The 26,823-nt window shown below is 45.7% G+C and overlaps 1 protein-coding gene and 1 non-coding gene across 5 annotated transcripts; both read right to left on the bottom strand.

Annotated features, from left to right (window-relative positions):
- Nucleotides 1-1,203: 1,203 nt before the first annotated feature.
- On the bottom strand, nucleotides 1,204-8,668 carry LOC115830351 (melanoma-associated antigen D4-like). 4 transcript variants are annotated; one of them, XM_030807408.1, is made up of 13 exons: nucleotides 8,528-8,668; nucleotides 7,364-7,902; nucleotides 6,265-7,098; nucleotides 5,637-5,840; nucleotides 5,470-5,533; nucleotides 5,197-5,276; nucleotides 4,717-4,808; nucleotides 4,011-4,090; nucleotides 3,883-3,925; nucleotides 3,429-3,491; nucleotides 2,367-2,481; nucleotides 1,599-2,041; nucleotides 1,204-1,415 (listed from the first exon to the last, which is right to left on the bottom strand). In XM_030807408.1, exons 2-12 carry the CDS (start codon nucleotides 7,571-7,573, stop codon nucleotides 1,607-1,609), a joined length of 2,220 nt encoding a protein of 739 aa, XP_030663268.1. In that variant the 5' UTR covers nucleotides 7,574-7,902; nucleotides 8,528-8,668; the 3' UTR covers nucleotides 1,204-1,415; nucleotides 1,599-1,606. The 4 variants fall into 4 exon arrangements, with proteins under 4 accessions (XP_030663268.1, XP_030663265.1, XP_030663266.1 ...); XM_030807405.1 differs by having other exon boundaries at nucleotides 1,611-2,041; XM_030807406.1 differs by having other exon boundaries at nucleotides 1,611-2,041; nucleotides 7,364-7,625.
- LOC115833460 lies at nucleotides 2,730-2,857 on the bottom strand. Its single transcript, XR_004028890.1, has one exon. It is a non-coding gene; the product is annotated as a small nucleolar RNA SNORA11 (small nucleolar RNA).
- Nucleotides 8,669-26,823: the final 18,155 nt, after the last annotated feature.

Genomic DNA, 26,823 nt, shown 5'->3' with positions numbered 1-26,823 from the left:
CCCAAGCACCAGAGAAGCAGAAATCACAGCGGCAGCCAACATGGAGACCCACCCAAAGCCTTTCTGACGGACAGCTTCTGGGGTGTGCAACCAATGCAGTCCGATGCTCACCAGGGCTCCCCATGTGGCTCCATGCTCTGCTGTTGTTGTTTTGAAATCCTTCATAGTTTTTGACAAGGAGACTCGTGTTTTCATTTTCCACTGGGCCTCCCAAATTAGGTAGCCCCGTCTAGGTCAGGATCTGGCCGTGGCGGAGATGGCAGCCCCTCCTGGGGAAACAGAGGCTGGGGCTGGGTGGGGGGGTGGGAATCAGGGAGCCTTCCACTGCTATGTTTTCCCTCCTTATCTAGGGCTCTGTCCTCCCAAGCCCTGGACATTACCGGGGAACTCCAGAAAGCCCTGGACACTGTCCCTGCCTACCACTGAGCCCTTCCCAGGAGACCAAATTGTCTCTGCCCTCACCGTCTTGTACCTGAAGCACGTGCAGCCCTACCTCAGACCCCTCCAGACATCACCCAGCCCTTGAACACACCAGGACCTAGGTAGGCCTGGTGTTGTCCTCACTGGGAGAGCCCTGCTGCTGGGGGAGAAGGGCTGCGAAGCCCCAAACAGGCCGCCGTTCCGTCACAGGCAAGGGACTGTGTGCGCGTGCACCGTGCGTTGTTTTTATTACATCCTGCTCCCTCAGCAATCACGGCCCCTCCTTCTACCCACTGGAGGGCTGCGAACATCACTGCGGGGCCCACCTCCTTGTCCGTCAGACTCTGTACCGAGGACGGGGTCCTGAACTGTGTGGATGATGAGCCAAGGGTTCTGGAACATCGTCTCCAAGGAGGGGGTGTGGGAGGTGGGTCCTGGTGAGAGCCTTGGACCTGTCCCTCGGCGGGAGGGGCAGTGGCACCAAGCTGCCGTTTTCCACCCCGCCCCTGCTCTGGCCCCACCTCTTGCCATGTCCCTGGGGCTGCTGAGCAAGGCTTGTAGAAAATCACATAACCATGAACACTGGGGCCTCTCCAAACTCCTGGTCGCACACTCAGGCGTAACCAACCTCTGCACCTCCCAGCATCCCACCTGTCCCTGTGGGCCTTTTTGGCAGAGGTGGGGCCCACCTACCCCAGAGAGCCTGAAGAAGTTTCCTTGCTACAAGCCCAAGCGTGGCCAGGTATGGCAATGGGTGTGCAGGTAAAGGAAGAAGCGTCTAAATTAATTTTGCAACTTTAATGTAACACTGATACCCAAAACATGAAAGCACAAGGAAAAGCACAAAATGAAAGCAGGAAGAGCAAAGAGAGCTTCATCTTGCATGCCACCTCCGACTGACAGGAAGAAGCCACCTAGGGTGCTGTGTCGAGAAGGAATCTGAGAGGAGGCGCTCTGGCTTGGCCAGTAAGATCGCTGCAGTTCATCAACGGTGCCTATAAAAGCACAAGAAACCAAAGTGACAACATCCGTGGACACAAGCGGACCAGGGAGGGGTATACGTAACAAAATAAGTATCCGTCCATGCTGTTGCCGTTGCCCCCAACGCCCCCACGCCGGCCCTCCCTCTGACATCTCACCCCGCTCCGCAGCCCTCCTGCAGAGTCTCATTTCTATACCGAAACTCTTACTGGATCCAGGAGAAGAAGCTGGCACCAGCTCTGGCGGCATTTCTGGTCCGGATGGTGGAGCTGGTGCTAGGGCCATCTAGGACGCTGGTGCTGGCCCCTCCATTGGTGCCACTGCTGACACCAGCTCTCCACGTGGCCCTCCTGTTGGCACGGTTGCTATTCAGAATGTACTGATGGTATCTGGCCCAGAAAGCAAAGGGGATCCTGGCCCAGGCGTCGCCAAAATCTCCGTCCTCATCCCAGGTCAGGAGCTCGACTTGTATGTCGTCCCAGCTCCACCGTCCAATCAGAGCTTCATCCCCGATATTCATCTGGGCCCTCATCTGGGCCCTGGCATGTTCCTCGGCCATATCCACATCCATTGTCTTGAAAGCATCATCCACAGCCTCCAAGAAATGAGCCTTCCATTCCCGGGGGTCTCGGTTCTGATTCTGAGGAGGAAAAGGGCGAGCATAGACACAGAGCTACCCCACAGTGGCTGAGCACCCGCGACCCGCCTCACCCCCTCCTGTGTGCTTTGTGCAATGACGGTGGCAAAAATCAGGACCACAGGGATTGGGGGCTCCTACTCTCCTGTGCCAGACCTGGGATTTTGCCCCATCTGTGACCTTGTGTAGGGTGCTCAGGTGCCTCTGTGAGTGTCTGGTACCCTCACTGGAATATGGGGTAATGGGAAGGAGGCCTCGATCAAGAAACACGCAAGGTGTGGAGAGCACCACCCCTGGTGCCGGGCACCCAACAGAGGCTCTCCCTTACCTGGGCGATGAATCTCAGGACCCTCATCTTGCTGGTCTCATGGCGGGCTCGCAGGCCCCAGAGGAATTCATACTCAGGTGGGTTGCTGTTGGGGATCTTCTTGTATTCCAGGTACCTTGGCATGAGAGGAAAGTAAACTTTGCTTCTAGCCAAGCAGACCTGTTGCTGAACGGATGGGTTCCAGGGGGCCCCTCCTCAACCCGATGCCGCAGCTCAGCTCCTGGAAGAGGACTGCCCTGCCCCTCCAGCCCTTCACTCATTCCCAAACCCACTCCCAGGACTTCTGCCTGCAAAAGTGAGGCCCTCAAAGCCTTTTGCCATTGGTCTTCCCGGAAGCCATGCGGAGGTAGGTGCAGGAGGGCCATGTGTAGGGCATTTGTCTGTAGGGAGGCCACAAGTTTGTGCCCCTCACCACGATGACCCCAGCTTCCTGTTGGGTGTGTTGTAAACAGAGGAGCCATTCTTCAGGCCCCCTGCTCTGAGCACACCCCACCTCCAGGGTCTTGGCCACACCCCGGCGGAGCCCTGGAGAGGCCCACCAGAGGAAACGACTGGAGAGGAAGAACCAGTCAGCCAGGAGAAGCGTGCTCCAGGCATCCTCCTCAAGTCCTGACCCTTTGTTGGTGTGCATGCCCGCCTGTGCGTTGGCAAGTCCTCCAGGGACGGGGAGAGGGTGGCCCCTGTCCTGAAAATCAGGAGAGTTGGGCTGAGGCCCTTACCGGCTGGGAGCCATGCTCAGAGACGTCCCCTCTCTGAGCTCCGGGTTCCTTAGGTGTAAACCAGGGGGAACTCTTGTGTCAGTCTACAGGGCAGGTGCTCAAGGAGATAGTGGCCATTATCACACCCCACACCATGTTCTCAGGTGATGTGCGCTCCCTTTTCCCAAGACCGCCCTGGCCTTCGGCTCCCCACACGCTGGCATACCCCCACTGCCGCTCACTCCCAGGCCAGAGACACCCATCCCTCCAGTTGAAGATTTGGGATAGGGAACTGCTTTCTCAGCCAGACCAGCACACAAAGGATGCTCGAGTGAGAGCCGCAGTTAGCTCAGGTGATACTTACTTCTGCTTCACAAAGTCATCTGTGATGAGCTTCCTCAGATCGCCGAGGAATGGGTGCCTCACCCTGAGGGCCAGGAAAGGAATCCATGAGCAGAGACGGTGGCAGGGGCCCTCCCTAGCATGACTATGAGTTCCCAGCCCACGGGGAGTCGCTGTGGAGGCCTGGGCATGCAGCAGAAGCCAGAGGACTGTTGGTCAGGGATGCCCCAGGTAGGGATTTGATGGAACCCCTGACTCTGACTGTCCCTCTTAGATGTCATCTGGGGCCACAGAACAGAAAGGGGGCTGAGCAGTGTCCAGCACTGCTTCCCCATCCGCCCCGGTGAGATCCTTTGCTCTCTACCGAGCCCAGGGCGCCCCACGCCCTTGCGCCAGACCACCAGGCTATTGCAATCCCAGGACCTCTTTGGCCAGAGGACAGCACCGAGGGGAGGAGCTGGAGAGGCCAATCATACCCAGGGCGCAGTCCCATCTTGCGTAGTGCCTCCCAGAGGACAGCTGCGAGGGGAGAGGAGGTACAAGAGTTTGGCACCCAGAAGATGAGACTATGGGCAGCCCCCCAGTTCCAGGTCCAGCCACTCACCCTCGCTGGCACGGTTGCCATTCATGAAGATGACGCCCAGAATCACCAAGAGGAGACTCAGCCTGGGAGTGTCCTTGGTTCTAAAGGTGTGGAAAGAGAAATCCTGTTCGGCAGCTATTTGCCTGAGAGCCACCACCAGGCTCTCCCAACTAGCCTCTCTCAGGTTTCCCAGCTTGAGGGGAACTCTTCCCAGGACAGGCACAGTTCACTAGCTGCTGGCAGACCATTCGCACCTCCGCCTGAGACTTAATCACCTCCTCTATAAAACATGGGTACTAACACTTCCCTGACAGGGTTCTGCAGAGGACAGGGCAAGGCAGGGAGCCGAAGCTCTGCAAATGGCAAACGTGTGTCCAGAGATGGCTCCAGACCTGTCCTGCCGCTTCCACATCAGGACCTATACTGAAGAGGAAGCTGTCCCCTAGGCCAGCTCTGCCGGGCCCAGGCCAGGCAGGCAGGAGAAAGAGGCAAGCCACTTTCCTCCGAAGCTTTGGGGATAAAGCCCGGCAGCAACTTGGGGAGACCTGACGGCAGCAAGGCCTCACCCCAGGCTATCATTCCTTTCATCCAGCGGTCACCAGGCAGCCCTCGCTGTGTGTGGGAGCCGTGCGCCGCACTCAAGCCCCGTCTTCCTGCTTCACTGAAGGGGTGTGGGCAGGGAAGGGACACCACGGAGGAAGGCCACGACCCGCCTTCCCTTTCTTACTTTCCAAGGAGGCGAGCTGAGGAGTCCCGTGTGCAGACAAGAATATACAGGTGTTCTTCCTTGTCAATCTCCTTCAGGTGGATCCCAAACTTCTACATGGGGGAGAAAACAGAGTGTGAGATCCAAACCCCATGCTGGGCATCCTGCCGGCAGACAGTGATTCCCAGTTAGAACTGCTCCTCAGCAAGGAATCCAAACTCGTGAGCGAGGGCAGAAGAAGACAGCGCACGGAAGACCTTCGCTGTGGGAGCTGACGCTGGCAGAGGCGATGAGACCCACCTGGCCAGACGGCGAGAGACTCAGAGAGCATGAGAGAGAGAAGCCGAGGGCAGGAAGCACAAGTCAAACTGCCAGTGCAGTGGAAGCTCAGAGTCGGAGAGGTGAGAGATGGCTCCAGAGACTGGGCCTTGAGGGGCTGCAGGGTCACCCCACCCCCATGCCCGCTCTTCCTCCACAGAGCTGCTCCCATCCTGCACCCACCTTTTCCAGGGTGTACGTTGCTCGTTCAATGATCTCAGGGAAATGTTCGTCATATTCTCTGATGACATCCTTCAGCATGTCTGCAGGAGGGGGAAGAGTTGGAGAAAGCACCTGGGCTGAGCAGGGGTCACAGAGCTGTAGCCCCTTGGTCAGCCCTGCCGAGGGTGGCACAGCCAGGACCCCGTCCCGTGGCTACGGAGGGACCAGCCGCGGCACGCAAGCAAAGGGATGCCCACAGACTAGGGGATGGTGAAGGGGGCACGGGCTGCCTACCTGCGCGCTTGATGGGGATCTTCTTGTAGTCCTTAATCATCAGGTATTTCACCAACTTATTTGCCTGGAGAAGGAGGAACATGCGGGGAGGTCAAGGCATGGGTGACAGCAGAGATGTGGCCCACAAGGGAGGAGAGGAGGGAGATGGGGGAGGGTGGGCTTCTTACCCTCTCTTGCAGAAGGGTCACGTTGCGGGGAGGCAGGCACAGTACGTGCCTTGAGGGTATCTGGGACCTCAGGGCCATCGGGGGCCGAGGGGCCAACTGAGCCCGCACCGTCAATGAGGGCTGTGATGCTCTCCAGGTGGGTGGGACCGCAGGAGGCTCTCTCTCCTCCTCGCTGCTCTCATACTCATCATCCAGGTGCTTGGACTGTATCATTCGAGAGAGGAGAGACCCAGGGCTACCAGGCTTCCCGTGCCAAAGTGAGACACAAAAGCACCCGGCACGCACCTCACCCGTAGCAGGCTCTTGGAAACGAGAGCAGTACCAGCAGCGGCTGGCATGTGCTGCGTGCTTACTAAGTGCCAGGCACTGAGCCAGCCTCTTCTCCCACCAGTCCTGAGGGTAGGGACTACGTGGAGTGAAAACATGCTCAGCAAACTTGTGTTGGAGAAACATGGACTAGCTGAGAGGAGAGGAGGGGAGGAGAGGGGAGGTGAGGAGAGAAGGAGGGGAAAGAGGAGAAGAGAGGAAGAAGGGGGAGAGGAGAGGGAGGAGAGGAGCAGGAAAGGGAGGAGAAGGAAAGGACAGGAGCAAGGGGGCGTGGAGGTGGCAGGGGGCAGGGGGATCTCACCTTCTTGGTCCTCTTGCCTCCCATCCTGGCCCAGGGCTCAGCACTGTGCTGAGCAGTGGCAGCAGCTGCACCCTCCGGCTCAGGGATGCTCGTGGCCATCTTGGCCTTGGCAGCAGCTGCTGCCACAACATTCTGAGGCTCCACCCACCGAGTCTTGGCCAGCGCCTTCCCCGACTTGGTGGTCTTGGGCCGGGCGGCTGCCACCTCCCTGCCAGGTCCCGTCTGGGGCACACCGGAGGCGGCACTGGGGCCCTCTGTGGCAGCCTCTTGGGCTGGGGCAGGTCTCTTGGGGCGCGGGAAGGCCATGCCACTGACACCTGCCGGCTGAGTGAAATCAAAGACATCATTCTGACCCAGGAAGGCTGTGCTGGGCAGGTTGGCGTCCACCTCCCTGGCACACGGAGCCTGAGAGAAAGCACAGGCGCTACTAGGGCCCTCGGTAGCGGCCTCCTGGGCCGGGGAGCCTGTCTGGGACTGTGCGGAGGTTGCCGGAGCCCCGGGGGCAGCCATCTCACTGGTGACTAACATCTGGGAGGTCTGCGGAGAAGCAAGGGGTGGCTCAGGGGTGGGCCCCTGAGCTTCGGCGGTGTAGGTCGTGGGCTGGGTATCCTCTCCTGAGACCTGCGGCGTGGCCACCCGGTGGCTAGCGACCACCTGACTGAAGGCGGTACGGGCAGCGGCGGCAGCGGCCCGAGCCGCACGGTTGGAGGCGGCGGCGCGGGCTACGTTGGCAGCACGGGCGGCCGTCTCGTTGGCAAGTGTTTCCGGATCCAGCTGCAATGCCTCCACCAGGGTCTGGGCCAGCACAGGGTTTTCCAGTTCCCAGGGCTCATTCTGCAAGGCCAGAGAGAGGGGTTGGGGAAGGCGGGCCGCTCGACGACATACTTGTGTTAGCCTCCCTGTGCTGGCCAGCCTCTTCCCAGCAGTCAGCCCTGAACACCCCAAGACCTTCCCAAATCTTCTTCTTCCGAGCAGGGGAGGGAAGGCTTGGGGAAGCTGGGCAGTCCTTTCCCACACAACCCTCCTTGCTCCCCCCTCCTCCCTCCCCCATTCACAGGGGAAAGGCCCAGGCCAGCAGGTGGCCAGGAAGGGGCCTCACCGATAAGATGCGAAGGCCTGGACCCAAGCTTCCGAAGGCTCTGAGGATATGGATGTCAAAGCTGGTGAGGGTGCCATAGCCACCAAACGCACCGAATTCTTCATAGTCGTTGCCTTCAACCATCTCTTCCTCGCCGACTTCGTCGCTACCCTCATCCATGTCTTCAACGCTGTAGTTTTCCGATTGCACGCTGAAGCTTCCCTCAGCCATGCTGCGGGTCCCAGGAAGATGAGAGCGCAGCCTGAGAGGGAGGGTGAAGCAGCTGCAGGGGAAGGGGGCGGGATCCAATGGGAGGCGGGATCTCCCGGGAGGTGAGGGGCGACAATCATCAGGTTACTAGGCAATATTAGGCAGTAGGGCGCAGGGAGGGAGGTGGGGGGGAGACGGTTTGGCTTTCTGATGGGGTAGACCTGGTCAAGGACAGAGCCCAAGGAAAGGGGCAGAGGAGGTCGCAGGAGGCGCCGCACTGAAAGCGGAGTTTAGGATGGGCAGGCTCGCCATCCCAGCGGCTAGATTTGACGAGGGGGTGTTCTTGAGGGCTGGGGTCCGAAGAGTCCCAAAGGGGATGCATTGGGGAAGAGAGAAACAAAGGGTTTGGATTTAAGGGCCAGAGAAGGGGACCGGGATGAAGGGGGAGCAGATGGGAGAGCTCAGACAACGGGGGCAGTGGCAAGCCGCAAGCTCAGCGAAACAGAACCCCAGGGACCTTTGGCTAGGTCCGGGCGGGGGGCCTAGGTGGGGCTCAGACTCGAGCACTAGAGGCGGATGGAGTGGCGGCCTCAGACCTAGGTGAGGCTCCAATCGGAGCGCTGCAGATCTCAAACGCGAGGACTGGGCACTCCAGGAAGGGGGCAAGCGGTCAGCTCGGTTGGTCCGAGTAATCTAGGAGTGGCTGGGGTGGGGGTGGGGCCTCAGGTCCAAGGGAGCTCAGCTCGGAGCACACGGGTCTGCTAAAGGGGTGCGGCTCCCGGGCTCCGGTTTCAGTAGGGCTCAGATCGGGGCGCCGGGGTCTGATGGTGATGGGGGCTCCTATCTAGACCTTGAGTCTAATGGGGTTCCGGTTCTGAGTGCTTGGGCTTTGTTCAGATCCGGAGGCGGAGGGAGGGCGCAGCGTGTCGGGTTCCACTCGCCCTCTCCCGGTCCTGTCTGGGGCTGGATCCTTACCTTCTCGGGGGCTCCAATGGCGTCCGTCCTCAGCACCAGGAACCCCGCAGCCGCGCCCTCGCCTACTGCTGCCAGCACAGCAGCCCGGACCACCCCGCCCCTTTTCTCCGTGCACCCCCCGCGGCTGGGTAGCCTGCGCATGCGCGGACCCCTCCAGCCCGCCCGCTTTCCCAACAAAAGCCCTTTCCTCCAGGTCTCCAGTGCGCATGCGATTCCGCGGGTGGGTGGGCGGTGGGGTCGAAGGTAGGGTGGGGGGGCTCTTCCCGCCAGATCCACTTCACCTCTCCTCCTCCTCCTCCTCCTCCTCCTCCTACAGCAGGCGCGCACACTCATACCCTGCAGTGCAGCTCGACCCACCCAATCATCTCTTCTCAGTCCCCCCACTTTTGCACAATGCTTCTCTGTCGTGCCCTGCCCTTTCACCCAAACTCCTCCAGCCTGGTCTGGGATACACTATGCCCCGTTTCCCCGGCACGACCCCTTAGGTCACAATTAGTGAGGTCTCACAATTAATAAGCTGGGTCTCTAACTGCAACAAGTGGAAATCCTCAACCTGCGGGGCTACGAAATGGACATGGCCAGAGGATGGTACTTCGCTTTGTGTGCTTCTCCACTAGCCAACTCTCTGGCCCCCAGACATACTGGGAACATCTGCTTCCTCAGCTACCCTTTATGCAGCTTGTATGTCACAGAGGGATCTGTGCTGGGGCTTTTCTTCCTCTCACAGCAGCGCTGGGAAGTGGATGTCAGCATCCCCATTTGGCAGATCGGGAAGCTGAGGCACAGACACATTGCATGAACTAGACCACAGAGCCAGGAAACAGAAAATGCAAAATTTGGGCCTGGGTCTTCCGGACTCCTAAGCCCACCTCCTGCTCCTGCTGGCCTGGGGACAGAGGCACCGCCTCCCCCGTTTGAGTGACAGGCCTCCCCCACCCCAACATCTGTCCCAAAGAAGAAAGGTTTGTGCTGTAGAAGGCCTAAGCTCATGCTCTGCATTCAGGACACAGGGAGACAGAGCCTCCCCCCGCCTCGCCCCCCGCCTCTGCGGCTCTGTGTGGGTCCATCCAGGTATGAGAATTGCTCCGCCGGGTTCACTCTCTACTCAGATTGTCAGGCCTCTTCCTTATCAGTGATACAATCGCGCTGCCGCTGAGACCCTCCTGGTGTCCGCCAGGACAATTAGACACCTGTGTGTCTGAGCTAATTACTCCACTATCTACAAGACCAGTTCAGACTTCACTTTTGAGGTCCCAGTGCATAGTACATTCACCCGCCTACGTGACATCTCCACTTGGATGTCTTTTGAGGCAGAAAATGCTGTGGTCTCATCTGCAGTCGAACCTGGACTGTTTGTAAAATTCGTAGTAGATTTTTATATTTGTTTTTATGTCAGCCTCACCAGGACCCCTGTGTATGAATGGAAGGTATTGCTAGGACAGCAGCTTTTACTCTCCGCTGACCAGTATCCATTCTGCCTGGCTCTGTGGCTTTCTCCAGCTGTTGTATATCAATCTCTCCTGTCAGCCGCCTGTGCCTCTTTGGCCCTTCCCCTGTAACACGTCCTCTGCGGGAGAGGAACACACCCTGCAAACGAACGCCTTCAGAAAGTGCTACGTGCTAATCACTCCAAAAAATCTACAACCCCAGTCTGAACTTCACTTTTGAGGTCCAAGTACATACATTCACCCACCTACGTGGCATCTCCACTTGGAAGTCTCAAGGGCTCTTCATGGTTTGCCTGTCCAAAACTGGTCACGTGGTATACTCACTCCTCCCATACACTCACACATCCCCATCGCTCCTGTTCCCCCTGTCCCACCCATCTTCACAGTCTCAGTAAATGGCGCCATTATCCACACAACCACTCACTCCAGAAACTGGGAGTCATCGATCACCACCCCCCCCCCCTTTCTGATACGCTGCATCCAGAAGGGCAAGCTCTGAAGGGTCTCCAGAGCTGCCTCTCTGTGCAGCTGTCTCCTCTCCATTACTCCCGGCAAATTCTGGTCCCATGGCCCTCTTGAGCTCTCAACTCTGTCTCCTTCACTCAGACCGTCCACCGGGCTCTGTTGTGTTCAGCTCCCCTGTGCTGCAGCCTGCAAACTCTGTCCGGGCAAGAAGTTGCTGGAATTGGGCGATCAGAGGGCTCACCTGGTCAGGTTCCCTTTCTCTCAGGGATCACTGTCCCGTATGCAGGTGGTGCCATGACGTTAAGCCTTATAATCTTTTTGGTTTACACGTATTTGGGCGAGATGGTAAATCCGGTCCCTGTTAATGCATCATGGCTGGAAATACAAGTATCCACCAGATTTCTTAATTTTCTTTTCACTGAGCCCTGTGCTTTCAGGAGGCATCCACGTTGCCACGCATAATCTAAAGTATGTCCAAGGTGCTATGCACAGAGAATCCATGGTGCGCATTCCTGACATTTTACCTATCTGCTCTCCCAGAGATTTACCCTTTCTCCTAAGTAACTAGAAAATCAGAAAAAAAACCATAAGAAACATTTAGATGTCCAAAAAAAGAATGACAGCACACTTCTCATTAGCAATATGCAAGTCAGAAGTCATGTGGCACACCATCTTTAAGATCGTGAAATAAAAATAAATGTCAACTCTTAAGTCTATACTCAATGAATATCTTTTCAAATGAAGTTAAAATAGTAGGTGTTTAGACATACAGAAGTTGAAAGAATTGATCATCAATAGACTTGCACTGTAACATTTTTAAAAACTTTTATGTTTGGGGGGTACATGTGAAGGTTTGTTACATAGGTAAACACGTGTCACGGGGGTTTGTTGCACATGCGACTACATCACCCAGGTATTGAACTCAGTATCCAATAGTTATCTCTTTTCTGCTCCTCTCCGTCATCCCACCCTCCCCCTTAAGGAGACCCCAGTGTGTGTTGTTTCCTTCTTTGTGTTCATAAGTTCTTATCATTTAGATCCCAATTATAAGCGAGAACATGTGGGATTTGCTTTTCTGTTCCTGCGTTAGTTTGCTGAGCTTATAGCCTCCAGCTCCATGCTTGTTCCCACAAAAGACATGGCCTTGTTCTTTTTTATGGCTGCATAATATTCCGTGGTGTATATGCACCACATTTTCTGTATCCAGTCTGTCATTGATAGGCATTTAGGTTGATTCCACGTTTTTGCTATTGTGAACAGTGCTGCAGTGAATAGTCCAGGTGCATGTGTCTTTATGGTAGAATGCTTTATATTCCTCTGGCTCTATACCCAGTAATAGGATTGCTGGGTCAAATGGTAGTTCTGCTTTTAGCTCTTTGAGGTATTGCGATACTGCTTTCCACAATGGTTGAACCAACGTACACTCCTGCCAACAGTGTATATGGGTTTCCTTTTCTCGGCAACCTCGCCAGCATCTGCTATTTTTTGTTTTTAGTAGTAGCCATTCTGACTGCTATGAGATGGTATCTCATTGTGGTTTTGGTTTGCGTTTCTCTAATGATCAGTGATATTGAGCTGTTTTTCGTATACTTCTTGGCTACATGTATGTCTTCTTTTGAGAAGTGTCTGTTCATGTCATTTGCCACCTTATTAATGGGGTTGTCTGTTTTTCTCTTGTGCGTTTGTTTAGGCTTTTTATAGATGCTGGATATTAGACCTCTGTTAGATGAATAGTGTTGCAAAAATTTTCTCCCACTTTGTAGGTTGTCTGTTTACTCTGTTGATCGCTTCTTTTGCTGTGCAGAAGCTCTAGGTTTAATGAGATCCCATGTGTCAATTTTTACTCCTGTGATTGCTTTTGGTGCCTTTGTCGTGAGATCTTTGCCTGCTCCTGTGTCCAGGATGGTATTGCCTAGGTTGTCTTCCGGGGTTTTCATGGTTTTGGGTTTTACATTAAAGCCTTTAATCCATCTCATGTGGATTTTTGTAGATAGTGTAAGGAAGGGGTCCAGCTTCAATCCTCTGCATATGGCTAGCCAGTTATCACAGCACCATTGATAGAATATGGAGTCTTTTTTCCCACCGCTTGTTTTTGTCAGCTTTGTCAAAAAAAAAAAAAAAGCTGGTTGTAGATGGGAGACATTATTTATGGCCTCTCTATTCTGTTCCATTGGTCTATGTGCCTGTTTTTGTACCAGTACCAGTACCATGCTGTTTTGGTCACTGTAGTCTTACAGTATAGCTCTTTTAGCTTATGATTGCCTTGGCTATCCAGGCTCCTTTTCTGGTTCCATGTACATTTTTAAATAATTGTTTCCAGCTCTGTGAAGAATGTCCTTGGTAGTTCCATGGGAATAGCATTGAATCTATAAATTGCTTTAGGCAGTGTAGCCCCTTTAATGATATTGGTTCTTCCTATCCATGAGCATGGGATGTTTTTCCCTATGTTTATGTCTGCTCTGATTTCTTTGAGCAGTGCTTTGTAATTCTCATTGTGGAGCTCTTTCACCTCCCTGGTTAGCTGTATTCCTAGGTGTTTTATTTTTGTGTGTGTGGCAATTGGGAATGGGATTGCCTTTCTGATTTGGCTCTCAGTTTGGTTGGTGGTGGTGTATAGGAATGCTAGTGATCCTCGTACATTGATTTTGTATCCTACAACTTCGCTGAAGTTGTTTATCAGCTGAAGGAGCTTTTCGGCCAAGACTATGGGGTTTTCTAGATATAGAATCATGTCATCTGCAAACAGAGGTGGTTTGGCTTCCTTTCTTCCTATTTGGATGCACTTTATTTATTTCTCTTGCCTGGTCGCCCCGACCAGGTCTTCCAATACTATGTTGAGTAGGAGTGATGAGAGAGGGCAACCTTGTCTTGTGCCGGTTTACAAGGAGAATGCGTCCAGCTTTTGCCCATTCAGCATGATATTGGCCATGGGTTTTTCACAGATGGATTTTCATTATTTTGAGGTATGTTCCTTCAATATCTAGTTTATTGAGAGTTTTTACCATGAAGAGACGTTAACTTTTATCAAAAGCCTTTTCTGCATCTATTGAGATCACCATACGTTTTTTGTCTTTAGATCTGTGTATATGATGAATCACATTTATTGATTTTTGTATGTTGAACCAAACTTGCATCCCGGGGATGGAGCCTACTTGATCGTGGTGGATTAGCTTTTTGATGTGCTGCTAGGTTCGGATTGCCAGTATTTTGTTGAGGATTTTCGCGTCGATGTTCATCAAGGATATTGGCCTGAAGTTTTCTTTTGTTGTGTGTGTGTCTCTGCCAGATTTTGGTATCAAAATGATGCTGGTCTCATAGAATGAGTTGGGGAGAAGTCCCTCCTCCTCAGTTTTTTTTTTGGAATAGTTTCTGTGGGAATGGCACCAGCTCTTCTTTGTACATCTGGTAGAATTAGCTGTGAATTCCTCAGGTCCTTTTTTCTTGTTGCTGTTGTTGTTGTTTTGTTGTTGTTGTTGTTTTGTTGTTGTTGTTGTTGTTAGGCTGTTTATTACCGAATCAATTTCGGAGTTCATTATCGGTGTGTTCAGGAACCAATTTCTTCCCAGCTCCATCTTTGGAGGGTGTATTTGATTGATTTGGGAGGAATTTATTGATTTCTTGTGGGTTTTCTAGTTCGTGTCTATACAGGTGTTCACAATAGTCTCTGGGGTTTTTCGGTATTTCTCTGGGGTTGGTGGTAATGTCCACTGTGTCATTTCTGAGTATGTTTATTAGGATCTTCTCTCTTTTTTTTTTTAATTAGTCTAGCTAGGGGTTTATCAGTCTTATTTTTTCTTTCAAGTAACCAACACCTGGTTTCACTGATCTTTTGTATGGTTTTTTGCAACTTAAATTTATTCAGTTAAGTTCTAATTTTTGTTACTTCTTGTTTTCTGCTAGCTTTGGGGTTGGCTTGCTCTTGTTCTTCTAGTTTGTCTAGGTATGATGTTAGATTATTAATTTGAGATCTTTCTAACTTTTTGACATGGGCATTTTGCACTAAAATCTTTTAACAATGCTTTAGCAGTGTCCTAGAGATTCTGGTATGTGTTAGCTTTGTTTTCATTAATTTCAAAGAATTTCTTGATTTCTGCCTTAATTTCATTGTTTACCCAAAAGTCACTGAGGAGCAGGTTGTTTAACATCCTTGTTATTGTATGGTTTTAAATGATCTTCTTAGTATTGATTTCTGTTTTTATTGTATTGTGGTCTGAGAGGGTTGTTGGTAGTTTTTCATTTTTTTTTTTATTTTGCTGAAAATTGATTTATGGCCAATTGTGTGGTCAGTTTTACAGTATGTTTCATGTGCAGATGAGAAGAATGTACATACTACTGTTTTGGGGTGTAGAGTCCTGTAGAATAGTCTGTTCAGTCTATTTGGTCAAGTATACTGTTCAGATCCCGGATAACTCTGTTAGTTTTCTGCCTGATGATCTGTCTAATACTGTCAGTGGGGTGTTGAAGTCTCCTACCATTATTTTGTGGTTATCTAAGTCCCTCTGTTTGTCTCTAAGAACTTGTTTTATGAATCTGAGTGATCGTGTTGTTGGGTGCCAGTGCTCCTATTGTTGGGTGCATATATATTTAGGATTGCTAAGCCTTCTTGTTGAGTTGAACCCTTTACCCTTATGTAATGCCCTCTTTGAGGAAATTCCAATTTTCTTCATCTTTTTGGTTTAGGCAAAGATTTTCAAAATGAGACACCCAAACCACAAACTATAAAAGAAAAGAAATTAATACATTTGATTCCACCACAATTAAAGTTTTTGGCCTTTAAAAGCCATTCTTTTGAAATTGAAAGAGAAATCCACAGTCTGTGATAAAATATTTAGAATTCATATATCTATATCCAACACAGGACACTTCTAGACTATAAACAAGTCTTATAACTCAATTATAAGAAGGCAAATACTCAACCATAAATATGGAAAAAAGACTTCAACAGACTACCTCACCAAAGAAGATATACAGATGGCTAATAACCACACAAAAAGATACCATCATTTATCATTCAGGAAATGCAGATTAAAATCAAATTTAAATACTGTTGTAGATACACGAGCATGATTGAAATTAAAATAACTGATTATAGCCAGTGCTAGCAATGATGTGGAACTTCTGAATGATGGAAACACTTCGGAAATTGGTTTGGTAGTCGTTTACCCAGGAAAATATTCGCCTCCCATAAACCAGCCATTCCACTCCAAGACATACACAGGAGAAAAGAAAATATATTTTCATATGATTACCTGTTTATGAATATTCATAGCAAGTTTATTTGTAATAGCCAAAAGCCTGAAGACAACCCAAGTGTCCATCAACAGGGAGATGAATTATGAAATTGTGCTATGTCCATACAATGGAATACTACAGAGCATTAAATAGAAATGAATTGTTGACACTTTCGACAACATAAATGCATCTGAAAACATGCTGTCTGAAAGAAGCTAAACCAAAAAAAAAGGGTGCAGGGAGTAAGATTATGTTTATTAAAATTCTGGAATTTCAAAGGAGCCCGAGGATATTTTAGTTTGTAATACAGATGTTCATTATCATTACTATAATGATTGTTTCACAGGTGTGGTACCAAAACTTATTAGATCGTATATGTTAAATATGCTCAGTCTAACATATGTCGATTATAATTAACAAAGATGTAAAGAAGCCGGGCGTGGTGGCTCACACCTGTTATCCAAGCACTTTGTGGGGGCGAGGCAGGAAGATCACTTGAGGCCAGGAGTTGAAGATCAACCTCACCAACATAGTGAGACCCAGTCACTACAAAAAATTTAACAAGTAGCCAGGTGTGGTGGGATATGCCTGGAGTCCCAGCCACTTGGGAGACTGAGGCAGGAGTATCACTTGAGCCCAGGAGTTCCAGGCTGCAGTAAGCTAAGAAGATGCCACTGCACTGTAGCTTGGGTGATAGAGTGAGACCTTATCTCTAAAAAAAAAAATAGACACAATATGGGATATCACTGTCTATATATCATATTATGTAACATACATAACTATATATCTAAAAATAATCTTACATAAAGCAAGAACACATGTCACACTTTACGTGTTTTTCATCACATAAGAAAAATGATAAATAACAAACATATTAGAATGGTACATTTAGATGAGCAGTGCACAGTGGGAGTAGAGAATGCAAACAAAAAGGATTAAATAAATGAATGGCAACAAGAAGGGGGCCTTGCCTAAAAGAATGGCAAGAATAGTGATGTGAGCTGGAAATGACTTTCTCAAACCTCTGACCCTAACGTATCCCCACCCTCCCCTTGCTTGAATTATTCTGACCTTCTCTTAAGTCCCCTGTTGAAGCCATGCTTGTTGGTCTTAGTGACTGACTTTATAGTTTTGCTCCCAATATGCCTGAATTGGTAACCCTCTTTGCTGTTCACCTGTGTAGCTCATGCTTATTTCCAAGTCCTCAGCTAAATGTCACTTCTTCATGATAGCATTTTCTGGCCACAAAACACTTCACCCTCGATTTAAATTATTTTTTCTCTTTTACTTTCTCTTAGTGGTCTGGAAACTTCCTCTATACCATTTATCCCAGTATATGTCATAATGATACATATTTTTAGAGGGATTCTTCTTGAAACAACTCTCTCCCCATTGCAGTGAAAGCCCCAGGGTGAAAGTTATCATCATCTGTTTTCTTCTCCACTGTATATCCTAAGGGCCTGCCTAGTCCAGTGCCTGTTATATATTAGAATCTCAAATATGTTTGTTGGAGGCATGAATGAGTGAATGAATGAATGAGTTGAAAAACCAAATGGAAAAGATGGATGGCTTGACAGAGAGACTGGTGAATTTATGTAAGTACTGATGATCTTCCCACATGCTGGCTTCCCTGGTAGTGGGGAAACAGACAGAGATGTGTGTGGGAGAGCAAAGTGATGAAAGAGTCCCAAACCTGGAATACAGAAGGAGAAAGCATGGATGGGAGAAGGATGGAATGAAAAGCCAGTTGGAGGACTGAAACGATGCAGGAAGGAGGGGGAGAGAGAGAGAAAGAAAGAGAGATAGATAGATAGATAGATGATAGATAGATAGATAGATAATAGATAGATAGGTAGATAGATAGATAGATGATAGATGATAGATAGATGATAGATAGATAGATAGATGATAGATAGATAGATAGATAGATAGCAGCAAACAGAGAGGGCAGAATCAGGGGAGATGAGGGAGTGATGGGAGAGAGAGACAGGACGTTGTACTACAAGGTGACAAGCAGAAAGCCAGGAGCAGGAAGAAAGCACAGGAACATCTTCCTGACAGCTGTGCAGTGATCAAAATATGAAATTCCACATGTTCCCCTTTTCTTTTCCTTACCACAAGCTCTTAGCATTAGCTATGAGAAATTAAAGCTGTTCTTAAAACCTAAAGGTACCACTTTAGGCATTGCTTTTGGTGAAAAGCTAGTTGCTGACATCTCAGCAGTAATAAAGCTGCAGGGAAAGGGACAAGGACAAGAAGGCACTCCTCTTTCAGAAGCAAGCTGCATTCATGTGTCTGTGTGGGAAACACATATTGCAAGGGTAGTAGACTGATATAGGGTTTCTCCTTTAATTGTTGTTAAGGATAAAAATAATGAAATATCAACTCTTTTGTATAATATGCCATGGAGAATTCCCCACTATGGGGCGCAGGGGGTGAAACTGAATCATTTTCTCAGGGACAAAACAAGGAATTCCGAATGGAATTTGCCCCGCTGCTGGCATTGGAAATTCATTATATCAAACTTCTAAAATGAAATAGAGAATTTAATTTCACAAGCCATAAAAATATTGGAACCATCATCATTAGATACCAAGAATGTTTTTGCAGGTATTGTAAGAGTAAGGAGACTCAGAGAAAACAGTCATTTTCTTTAAATGTTGATTTTTCCAAAGCTCCACAGTGTTTTAATTCACCATAGGGGTGAATTGTTACTTGACCCTGATAGAGTATTATGGGCAATATCTTGCATAGTTTAATGAGCTCTAATGGAGAAATGCTTCCCATACTGAAATCTTTGTAATACTGTGACTTTAGCTTTCGCATAAGCTCTTCCTTTCCTCTCTCCTGAAACATGGGGTAGGTTAAATTTTACAATGACTCAAGTCTGGCTACCTTTTAACGGTGCATGTGGCATGGGTATGGCTTTACAATGGTGTTTATTTGGGAAGGACAGAGGAAAAAAACATTATGACAACTTGTAAGAGTCCAGCATTGGTTATCCATTGGTAATTAGCAGCCTTATAACAGTTAATACAGACTTAACCAAGTGGCTGATCAACCAGCATGCTTGTAAGGCTGATTCAGAGTGGTTGTTAAGAAAAAAATTTATAATCAAATAATCCCTTTTTATCTTAAGCTCCTTTTGTGGGGAGTGTGGGTGGTGACTGGTGAGAAGCCAAAAAGTATTGTGCCAAATATTTTCAAAATATTACTTAGTAATAGCTATAATAGATTTCTCAAGAGAGCAGTAGTGATATACATTGTCTATTTCAAGGCAATTATAAAATGTGAGATCCATTTTTAAAATTGCATGCAAAGAAAGACGATTATTTAGATATAGGGGAGTACTTACTGAAGAGGACCTACGTGGTCAGTTCTAACTGAGAAATAGCAGAAGCCAGTGACTTGGCCATGGGATGTATTTCCAACTTGCACCATCTAAATGTCAAATTCAAAGTTCTTAGAGATCAAATGAGGCCTAAATAAGGATCACTAGCTTTCTATGAGACTAGTGTAAGGTCTCACAGAAACATCCACAAGAAACAACAGCAGACAGGGAACTATGACCTCCCCAAATGGACAAACCAAGAAACAACTGACTGACCCTGATGAGATGATCATATGTGAGCCCTCTGACAAATAATTCAAAATAGTAGTTTTAAGGAAATGCGGTGATCTCCAAGATAACACAGAAAATCAATTGTGGAATTTATGAGAGAAATAAATTTATGTATGTATGTATGTATGTATTTATTTATTTTTAGTTTTTGTAGAGACAGGATCTCTCTGTATTGCCCAGGCTAGTCTCAAACTCATGGCCTCAAGTGATCTGCCTGCTTCAGCCTCCCCAAATGCTGGTATTACAGGCATGAACCACCATGCCCAGCCTATCAGAGAAATTTAAGACAGAGATTGAAATAATAAAATAAATCAAACAGAAATCTTGGAAAAGAAATATTTATTTTCTAATGAACTGAAAAATTCATTAGAGGCCCTCATCTGCAGACTGGATCAAATAAAAAAGAATCAGTGGGCTCAAAGATAGGCTATTTGAAAACACATAGTCAAAGGAGAAAAAAGAATGATAGGAAATGAAGATCATCTGCAAGATACAGAAAATTACCTCAAAATAACAAATCTAAGAATTATTGGTGTTCAAGAGGAATTTGAGCAAGGTCAAGGGGTAGAAAGTTTATTCAAAGAAATACTAACAGAAACTTTCCAAAACTTGAGAAAGAAAGAAATATATCAGGTACAGGAAGGTTAGATAACACCAAACAGATAAAACTCAAATAAAACTACCTAAGGGAATATAATAATCAAGCTATCAAAGGTCAAGAGCAAAGAGAGAATCTTCAAAGCAGCAAAGAAAAGAAGCAAGTAACATATAAAGGAGTTCCAATTCATCTGGCAACAAACTTCTCAATGGAAACCATACAGATTGGGAGTGGGAGAGAGTTTTATTACATTTTCAAAATGCTGAAAAAAATACTGTCATTTAATAATACTGTATCCAGCCAAGCTACTCATCAAAAACGAAGAAGAGATAAGTACTTTCCCAGGCAAACAGAAGCTGAGAGAATTTTCCACCATTAAATCCATCTTACAAGAAATTCTAAAGGGAGTTATTCAATCTGAAAGAAAAAAAAAGCCACTAAATATTCAACAAGAAACCATTTGAAAGTATAAAACCCACTGGTAAAATTAAGTACACAGACAAACCCAGAATACTCTAATACTGTAATTGTGGTGAGCAGTCTACTCATATTTCTAGTATGAAGCCCAAAAGCCAAATCTATCAAAACAATAATAGCTACAACAACCTGTTAAGAGATAGGCAATATGAAAATACGTAACTTGAGACAACAAAAAGTCAAAATGTAGAGGGATGGAGTTAAAGTGTAGAGGGTTGTTTTTACTTGTTTCTATTATTTTTGTCATCTCATTAAAATAACTTGTTATATCTGTAAGATATTTTTTGCAAGCCTCATGGTAACCACAATGCAAAAAACTATAATAGATACATAAAAAGTAAAAAGGCAATGAATTAAAATATAGTGCCAGAGAAAATCATTTAACCACAAAGGAAGTCAGTAAGAAAGGAAGAAAGAAGCAGAAAAATTGCGAAACAACCAGAAAACAAGCAACAAAATGGCAGTAGTAAGTCCTTAACCAATAATAGCACTGAATGCAAATGAACCAAATTCTTGAATTAAAAACATAAAACTCTATGTTCCAGAATGGATAAAAACAAGACCCAATTGTATGTTGCCTACAAGAAACCCATCTCACATATAAAGACAAACACAGACTAAAAGTGAAGGAACAGAAAAAGATATTCTGCCCAAGTGGAAATTAAAAAAGAGCAGGATCAACTATACTTACATTAGATAAAATATACTACAAATCAAAAGCTATAAAAAGATACAAAGAAGGTCACTATGAAATGATAAAGGGGTCAATTCAGCAAGTAGATATAACCATTATAAATATCTACACAGGCAACACCAGAGCTTCCAAGTATATAAAGCAAACATTAATAGGTCTGAATGGAGAGATAGACTGAAATACAATAGTAATAGAGGACTTCAACACCCAACTTTCAGTAATGGACAGATCATCTAGACAGAAAATTGACAAGGCAACATTTCAGCTAAACTACACTCTAGATCAAATGGACCTAACTAATGTTTACGGAATATTTCATCCAAATGCTGCATAATACACATTCTTTTCATCAGCACATGGAATATTCTCCAGAATAAACCGTACCTTGGACCACAAAATAATTCTCATCAAATTAAACAAAAAAGTGGGAATCATATCAAGGATCTTTTCTTTCTTTTATGATTTTAACTTTATTTTAGATTCAGGGGGTACGTGTGCAGGTTTGTTACATGGGTATATTGTGTGATGCTGAAGTTTGGGATATGAATGATCCTATCACCCAGGTAGTGAGCATAGGACCCAAAAGTTAGTTTTTCATTCCTCCCCAGTCCCTCACTCCATCTTCTAATAGTCCCCAGTGTTGATTATTGCCATCTTTATGTCCATGAGTACCCAATGATTAGCTCCCACTTATAAGTGAGAACACGCAGTGTTTGGTTTTCTGCAGCTATGTTAATCCATAGGATAGTGGCCTCCAGCTGCATCCATGTTGCTGCAAAGGAAATTATTTAGTTCTTTTTTATGGCAAAGTGATATTCCATAGTGTATCATGTACCACATTTTCTTTATCCAATCTACCATTGATGGGCACCTAGGTTGATTCCATGTCTTTGCTATTTGAATAGTGTTGTGATGCCCATACAAGTGCATGTGTCTTTTTGGTAGAATAGTTTATTTTCTTTTGGATATATATTCAGTAATGGAATTGCTGGGTTGAATGGTAGTTCTGTTTTAAGTTATTTGAGAAATCTCCAAACTGCTTTCCACAGTTGCCGGACTAATTTACATTCCCACCAACAGTGTATAAGCATTTCCTTTTCTTTGAAGCCTCACCGGAATCTGCTGTTTTTTGACGTTTTGTTAATAGCCATTCTGCCTGGCATGAGATGATATCTCTTTGTGGTTTTGCTTCGCATTTCTCTGATGAGTAGTGATGTGGAGCATTTTTTTCATATGTTTTTTGGCCACATGTCTTCTTTTGAGAAGTGTCTGTTCATGTCTTTTGACCACTTTTTAATGGGGTTATTTATTTTTTGCTTGTGAAATTGTTTATGTTCCATATAAATTCTGGATATTAGACTTTTTTCAGGTACACAGTTTGCAAATACTTTCTCTCATTCTGTAGGTTGTCTTTTCACTCTGTTGATAGTTTCTTTTGCTGTGCAGAAGCTCTTTAGGTTACTTAGGTTCTACTTGTTAATTTTTTTTTTGCAATTGCTTTTGAGGACTTAGTCATAAATTCTTTCACAAGGTCAATGTCTAGAATGGTGTTCCCTGGGTTTGCTCCTATGATTCTTTTAGTTTTAGGTCTTATGTTTAAGTATTTAGTCCATTTTGAGTTGATTTCTCTATATGGTGAAAGGTAAGGGTCCAGTTTCATTCTCCTGCATATGGCTAGCTAGTTATCCCAGCATCATTTATTGAATAGGGAGTCCTTTTTCCATTGCTTATTTTGTAGTTATTTTTTCCTGATCCTCTCCCTCCTCCCACTCTCTGCCCTCCAGTAGGCCTCAGTGTGTGTTGTTCTTTTGTATGTGTCCATATGTTCTCATCATTTAGCTCACACTTACAAGTGAGAACATGAGGTATTTGGTTTTCTGTTCCTGTGTTAGTTTGCTAACAGGAGGATAATGGCCTCCAGCTCCATCCATGTTGCTGCAAAGAACATGATCTCATTCTTTTATGGCTGCATAGTATTCCATGGTGTATATGTACATTTTCTTTATCCAGCCTATCATTGATGGACATTTAGGTTGATTCCATGTCTTTGCTATTGTGAATAGTGCTGCAATTAACATTTGCATGCATGTGTCTTTATAATAGAATTATTTATATTCCTTTGAGTATATACCCAGTAATGGGATTGCTGAGTCAAATGGTATTTCTTTCTCTAGATCTTTGAGGAATCACCACACTGTCTTCTACAATGGATGAACTAATTTACACTCCCACCAACAGTGTAAAAGCATTCCTTTTTCTCCACAACCTCGCCAGCATGTTATTTTTTGACTTTTTAATAATAGCCATTCTGACTGGTGTGAGATGGTATCTCATTGCAGTTTTGATTTGCATTTCTCTAATGATTAGTTATGTGGAGCTTTTTAAATATGATCGTTGGCCACATGCATGTCTTCTTTTAAGAAGTGGCTGTTCGTGTCCTTTGCTCACTTTTTAATGGGGTTGTTTTTTTTCTTGTAAATTTAAGTTTCTTATAGATAATGGGTATTAGACCTTTGTAAGATGCATAGTTTACAAAAATTTTCTCCCATTCTGTAGGTTGTCTGTTTACTCTGTTCACAATTTCTTTTGCAGTGCAGAAGCTCTTTAGTTTAATTAGATCTCATTTGTCAATTTTTGTATTTATTGCAATTTCTTTTGGTGTCTTCATCATGAAATCTTTGCTTGTGCCTATGTCCTGAATGAGATTGCCTAGGTTTTCTTCTATTTTTTATAGTTTTGGGTTTTACATTTAAGTATTTAATACAACTTGAGTTGATTTTTGTATATGGTGTAAGGAAGGGGGTCCAGTTTCAGTTTTCCACATATGGCTAGCCTGTTCTCCCAGCATCATTTATTAAATATGGAATTCTCTCCCCGTTGCTTTTTTTGGTCAGGTTTGTTGAAAATAAGGTGTTGGTATGTGGTTTCATTTCCAGGTTCCCTATTCTGTTCCATTGATCTATGTGTCTGTTCTTGTGCCAGTACCATGCTGGTTTGGTTACTATTGCCTTGTAGTATAGTTTGAAGTCGGGTAGCGTGATATCTCCAGCTTTGCTCTTTTTGCTTAAGATTGCCTTGGCTCTTCAGACTCTTTTTTGGTTCCATATGAATTTTAAAATAGTTTTTTCTAGTTCTGTGAAGAATGCCAATAGTAGTTTAATGGGAATAGCATTGAATCTATAAATTGCTTTGAGCAGTATGGCCATTTTCACAATATTGATTCTTTCTATCCATGCCCATGGAATGATTTCCCATTTGCTAGTGTCATCTCTGATTTCTTTGAGCAGTGGTTTGTAGTTCTCCATGTAGAGGTCCTTCATTTCCCTTGTTAGCTGTATGTCTAGGTATTTTATTCTTTTTTGTGGCAATTGTGAATGGGAGTTCGTTTGTGATTTAGCTCTTGGCTTGCTTGTTTGTGGTGTATAGAATTGCTAGAGATTTTTGCACACTGGTTTTGTATCCTGAGACTTTGTCGAAGTTGCTTTTCAGCTTAAGAAGCTTTTGGGCTGAGATTATGGGGTTTTCTAGATATAGGATCACGTCATCTGCAAACAGGGATAGTTTGACTTCTCTTCCTATTTGAATACACTTTATTTCTTTCTCTTGCCTGATCGCCCTGGCCAGAACTTCTAATACTATGTTTAAAAGGAGTTGTGAGAGAGGGCAACCTTGTCTTGTGCCGGTTTACAAGGGGAATGTTTCCAGCATTTGCTCATTCAGTATGATGCTGCTTGTGGGTTTGTCATAGTTGGCTCTTATTATTTTGAGGTACGTTCCTTCAATACCTAGTTTATTGAGAGTTTTTAACATGAAAGGATGTTTAATGTTATCAAAAGTCTTTTCTGCATCTGTTGAGGTAATCATGTAGCTTTTGTCTTTAGTTCTGTTTATGTGATGAATCACATTTATTAATTTTCATATGTTGAATCAACCTTGCATCCCAAGGATGAAGCCTACTTGGTCATGGTGGATAAGTTTTTTAATGTGCTGCTGGATTCAATTTGCAAGTATTTTGTTGAGGATTTTTGCATCTATGTTTATCAAGAATATTGGCCTGAAGTTTTCTTTTTTTGTTGTGTCTCTGCCAGGTTTTAGTATCAGAATGATGCTGGTCTCATGGAATGAGTTAGAGAGGAGTCCCTTCTTTTCCATTTTTTGGAATAGTTTCAGTAGGAATGATACCAGCTCTTCCCTGTGTATCTGGTAGAGTCTAGTTGTGAATTCACCTGGTCCTGGGACTTTTTTTTTGGTTGGCAGACTATTCATTACTGTCTCAATTTTGGAACTTGTTATTGGTCTGTTCAGGGATTCAGTTTCTTTCTGGTTCAGTCTTAGGAGGGTGTATGTGTCCAGGAATTTATAGATTTCTTCTAGATGTTCTAGTTTATGTGCATAGACATGTTCATATTATTCTCTTATGGTTGTTTGTATTTCTGTGGTAATATCCCCCTTGTAGTTTCTGATTATATCTATTTGAATCTTCTCTCTTTTCTTCTTTATTAGTGTAGCTAGCAGTCTATTTCATTAATTTTTCAAGAAAACAGCTCCAGTATTCATTGATTTTTTTGAATGGTTTATTGTGTATCTATCTCCTTTAGTTCAGCTCTGATTTTGGTTATTTCTTGTCTTCTGCTAGCTTTGGGACTTGTTTGCTGTTGGTTCTCTAGTACTTTTAGTTGTAATGTTAGGTTGTTACTTGAGATCTTCCTATTTTTTTATGTCACCATTTAGTGCTATAAATTTCTCTCTTAACACTGCCTTAGCTGTGTCCCAGAAATTCTGGTACATTGTATCTTTGTTCTCATTAGTTACTAAGAACTTCTCGATTTCTGCTTTAATTTCATTATTTACCCAAAAGTCATTCAGGAACAGGTTATTCAACTTCCATGTAATTGAATAGTTTTGAGTGAATTTCTTAGTCTTGATTTTAAATTTGATCGTGCTGTGGTCCAAGAGACTTTTTGTTATTATTTCAGTTCTTTTGCAGTTGCTGAGGAGTGTTTTACTTCCAATTATTGACTAATTTTCAAGTAAGTGCCATGTGGCAATGAGAAAAATGTATATTCCTTTGTGCTTGGGTGGAGAGTTCTGTAGATATCTTATCAGGTTTATTTGATCAAGAGCTGAGTTCAGGTCCTGAATATTTTTGTTAATTTTCTGTCTTAGTGATCTACCTAATATTGTCAGTGGGGCGTTAAACTCTCTGCCTATTATAGTGTGGGAGTCTAAGTCTCTTTGAAGGTCTCTAAGAACTTGCTTTATGAATCTGGGTGCTCCTGTGTTGGGTGCACACATATTAAGGATAGCTAGGTCTTCTTGTTGAATTGAACCCTTTACCATTATGTAATGCCCTTCTTTGTCTTTTTAAATCTTTGTTGATTTAAAGTCTGTTTTGTCAGAAACTAGAATTGCAACCCCTGCTTTTCCTGTTTTTCATTTGCTTGGTAGATTTTCCTCCACCCCTTTATTTTGAGCCTAGGGGTGTCATTGCATGTGAGATGGGTCTATTGAAGACAGCATACCAATGAGTCTTGGTTCTTTACCCAGCTTGCCACTCTCTGTCTTTTAATTGGGGAATTTAGCCTATTTACATATAAGGTTAGTATTGATATGTGTGGATTTGGTCCTTGCATCATGATGTTAGCTGGTTATTTTGCAAACTTGTTTATGTGGTTTCTTTATAATGTCACTGGTCTGTGTACTTCAGTGTGTTTTTGTCATGGCTGGTAATGGTCTTTTCTTTCCATATTTAATGCTTCC

The sequence above is a fragment of the Nomascus leucogenys genome, chromosome X, assembly GCF_006542625.1.
Source record: "Nomascus leucogenys isolate Asia chromosome X, Asia_NLE_v1, whole genome shotgun sequence".
Taxonomy (NCBI): domain Eukaryota; kingdom Metazoa; phylum Chordata; class Mammalia; order Primates; family Hylobatidae; genus Nomascus; species Nomascus leucogenys.
Note: the sequence above shows the minus strand (reverse complement) of the source record. Positions and strands in the feature narration are given on the sequence as shown.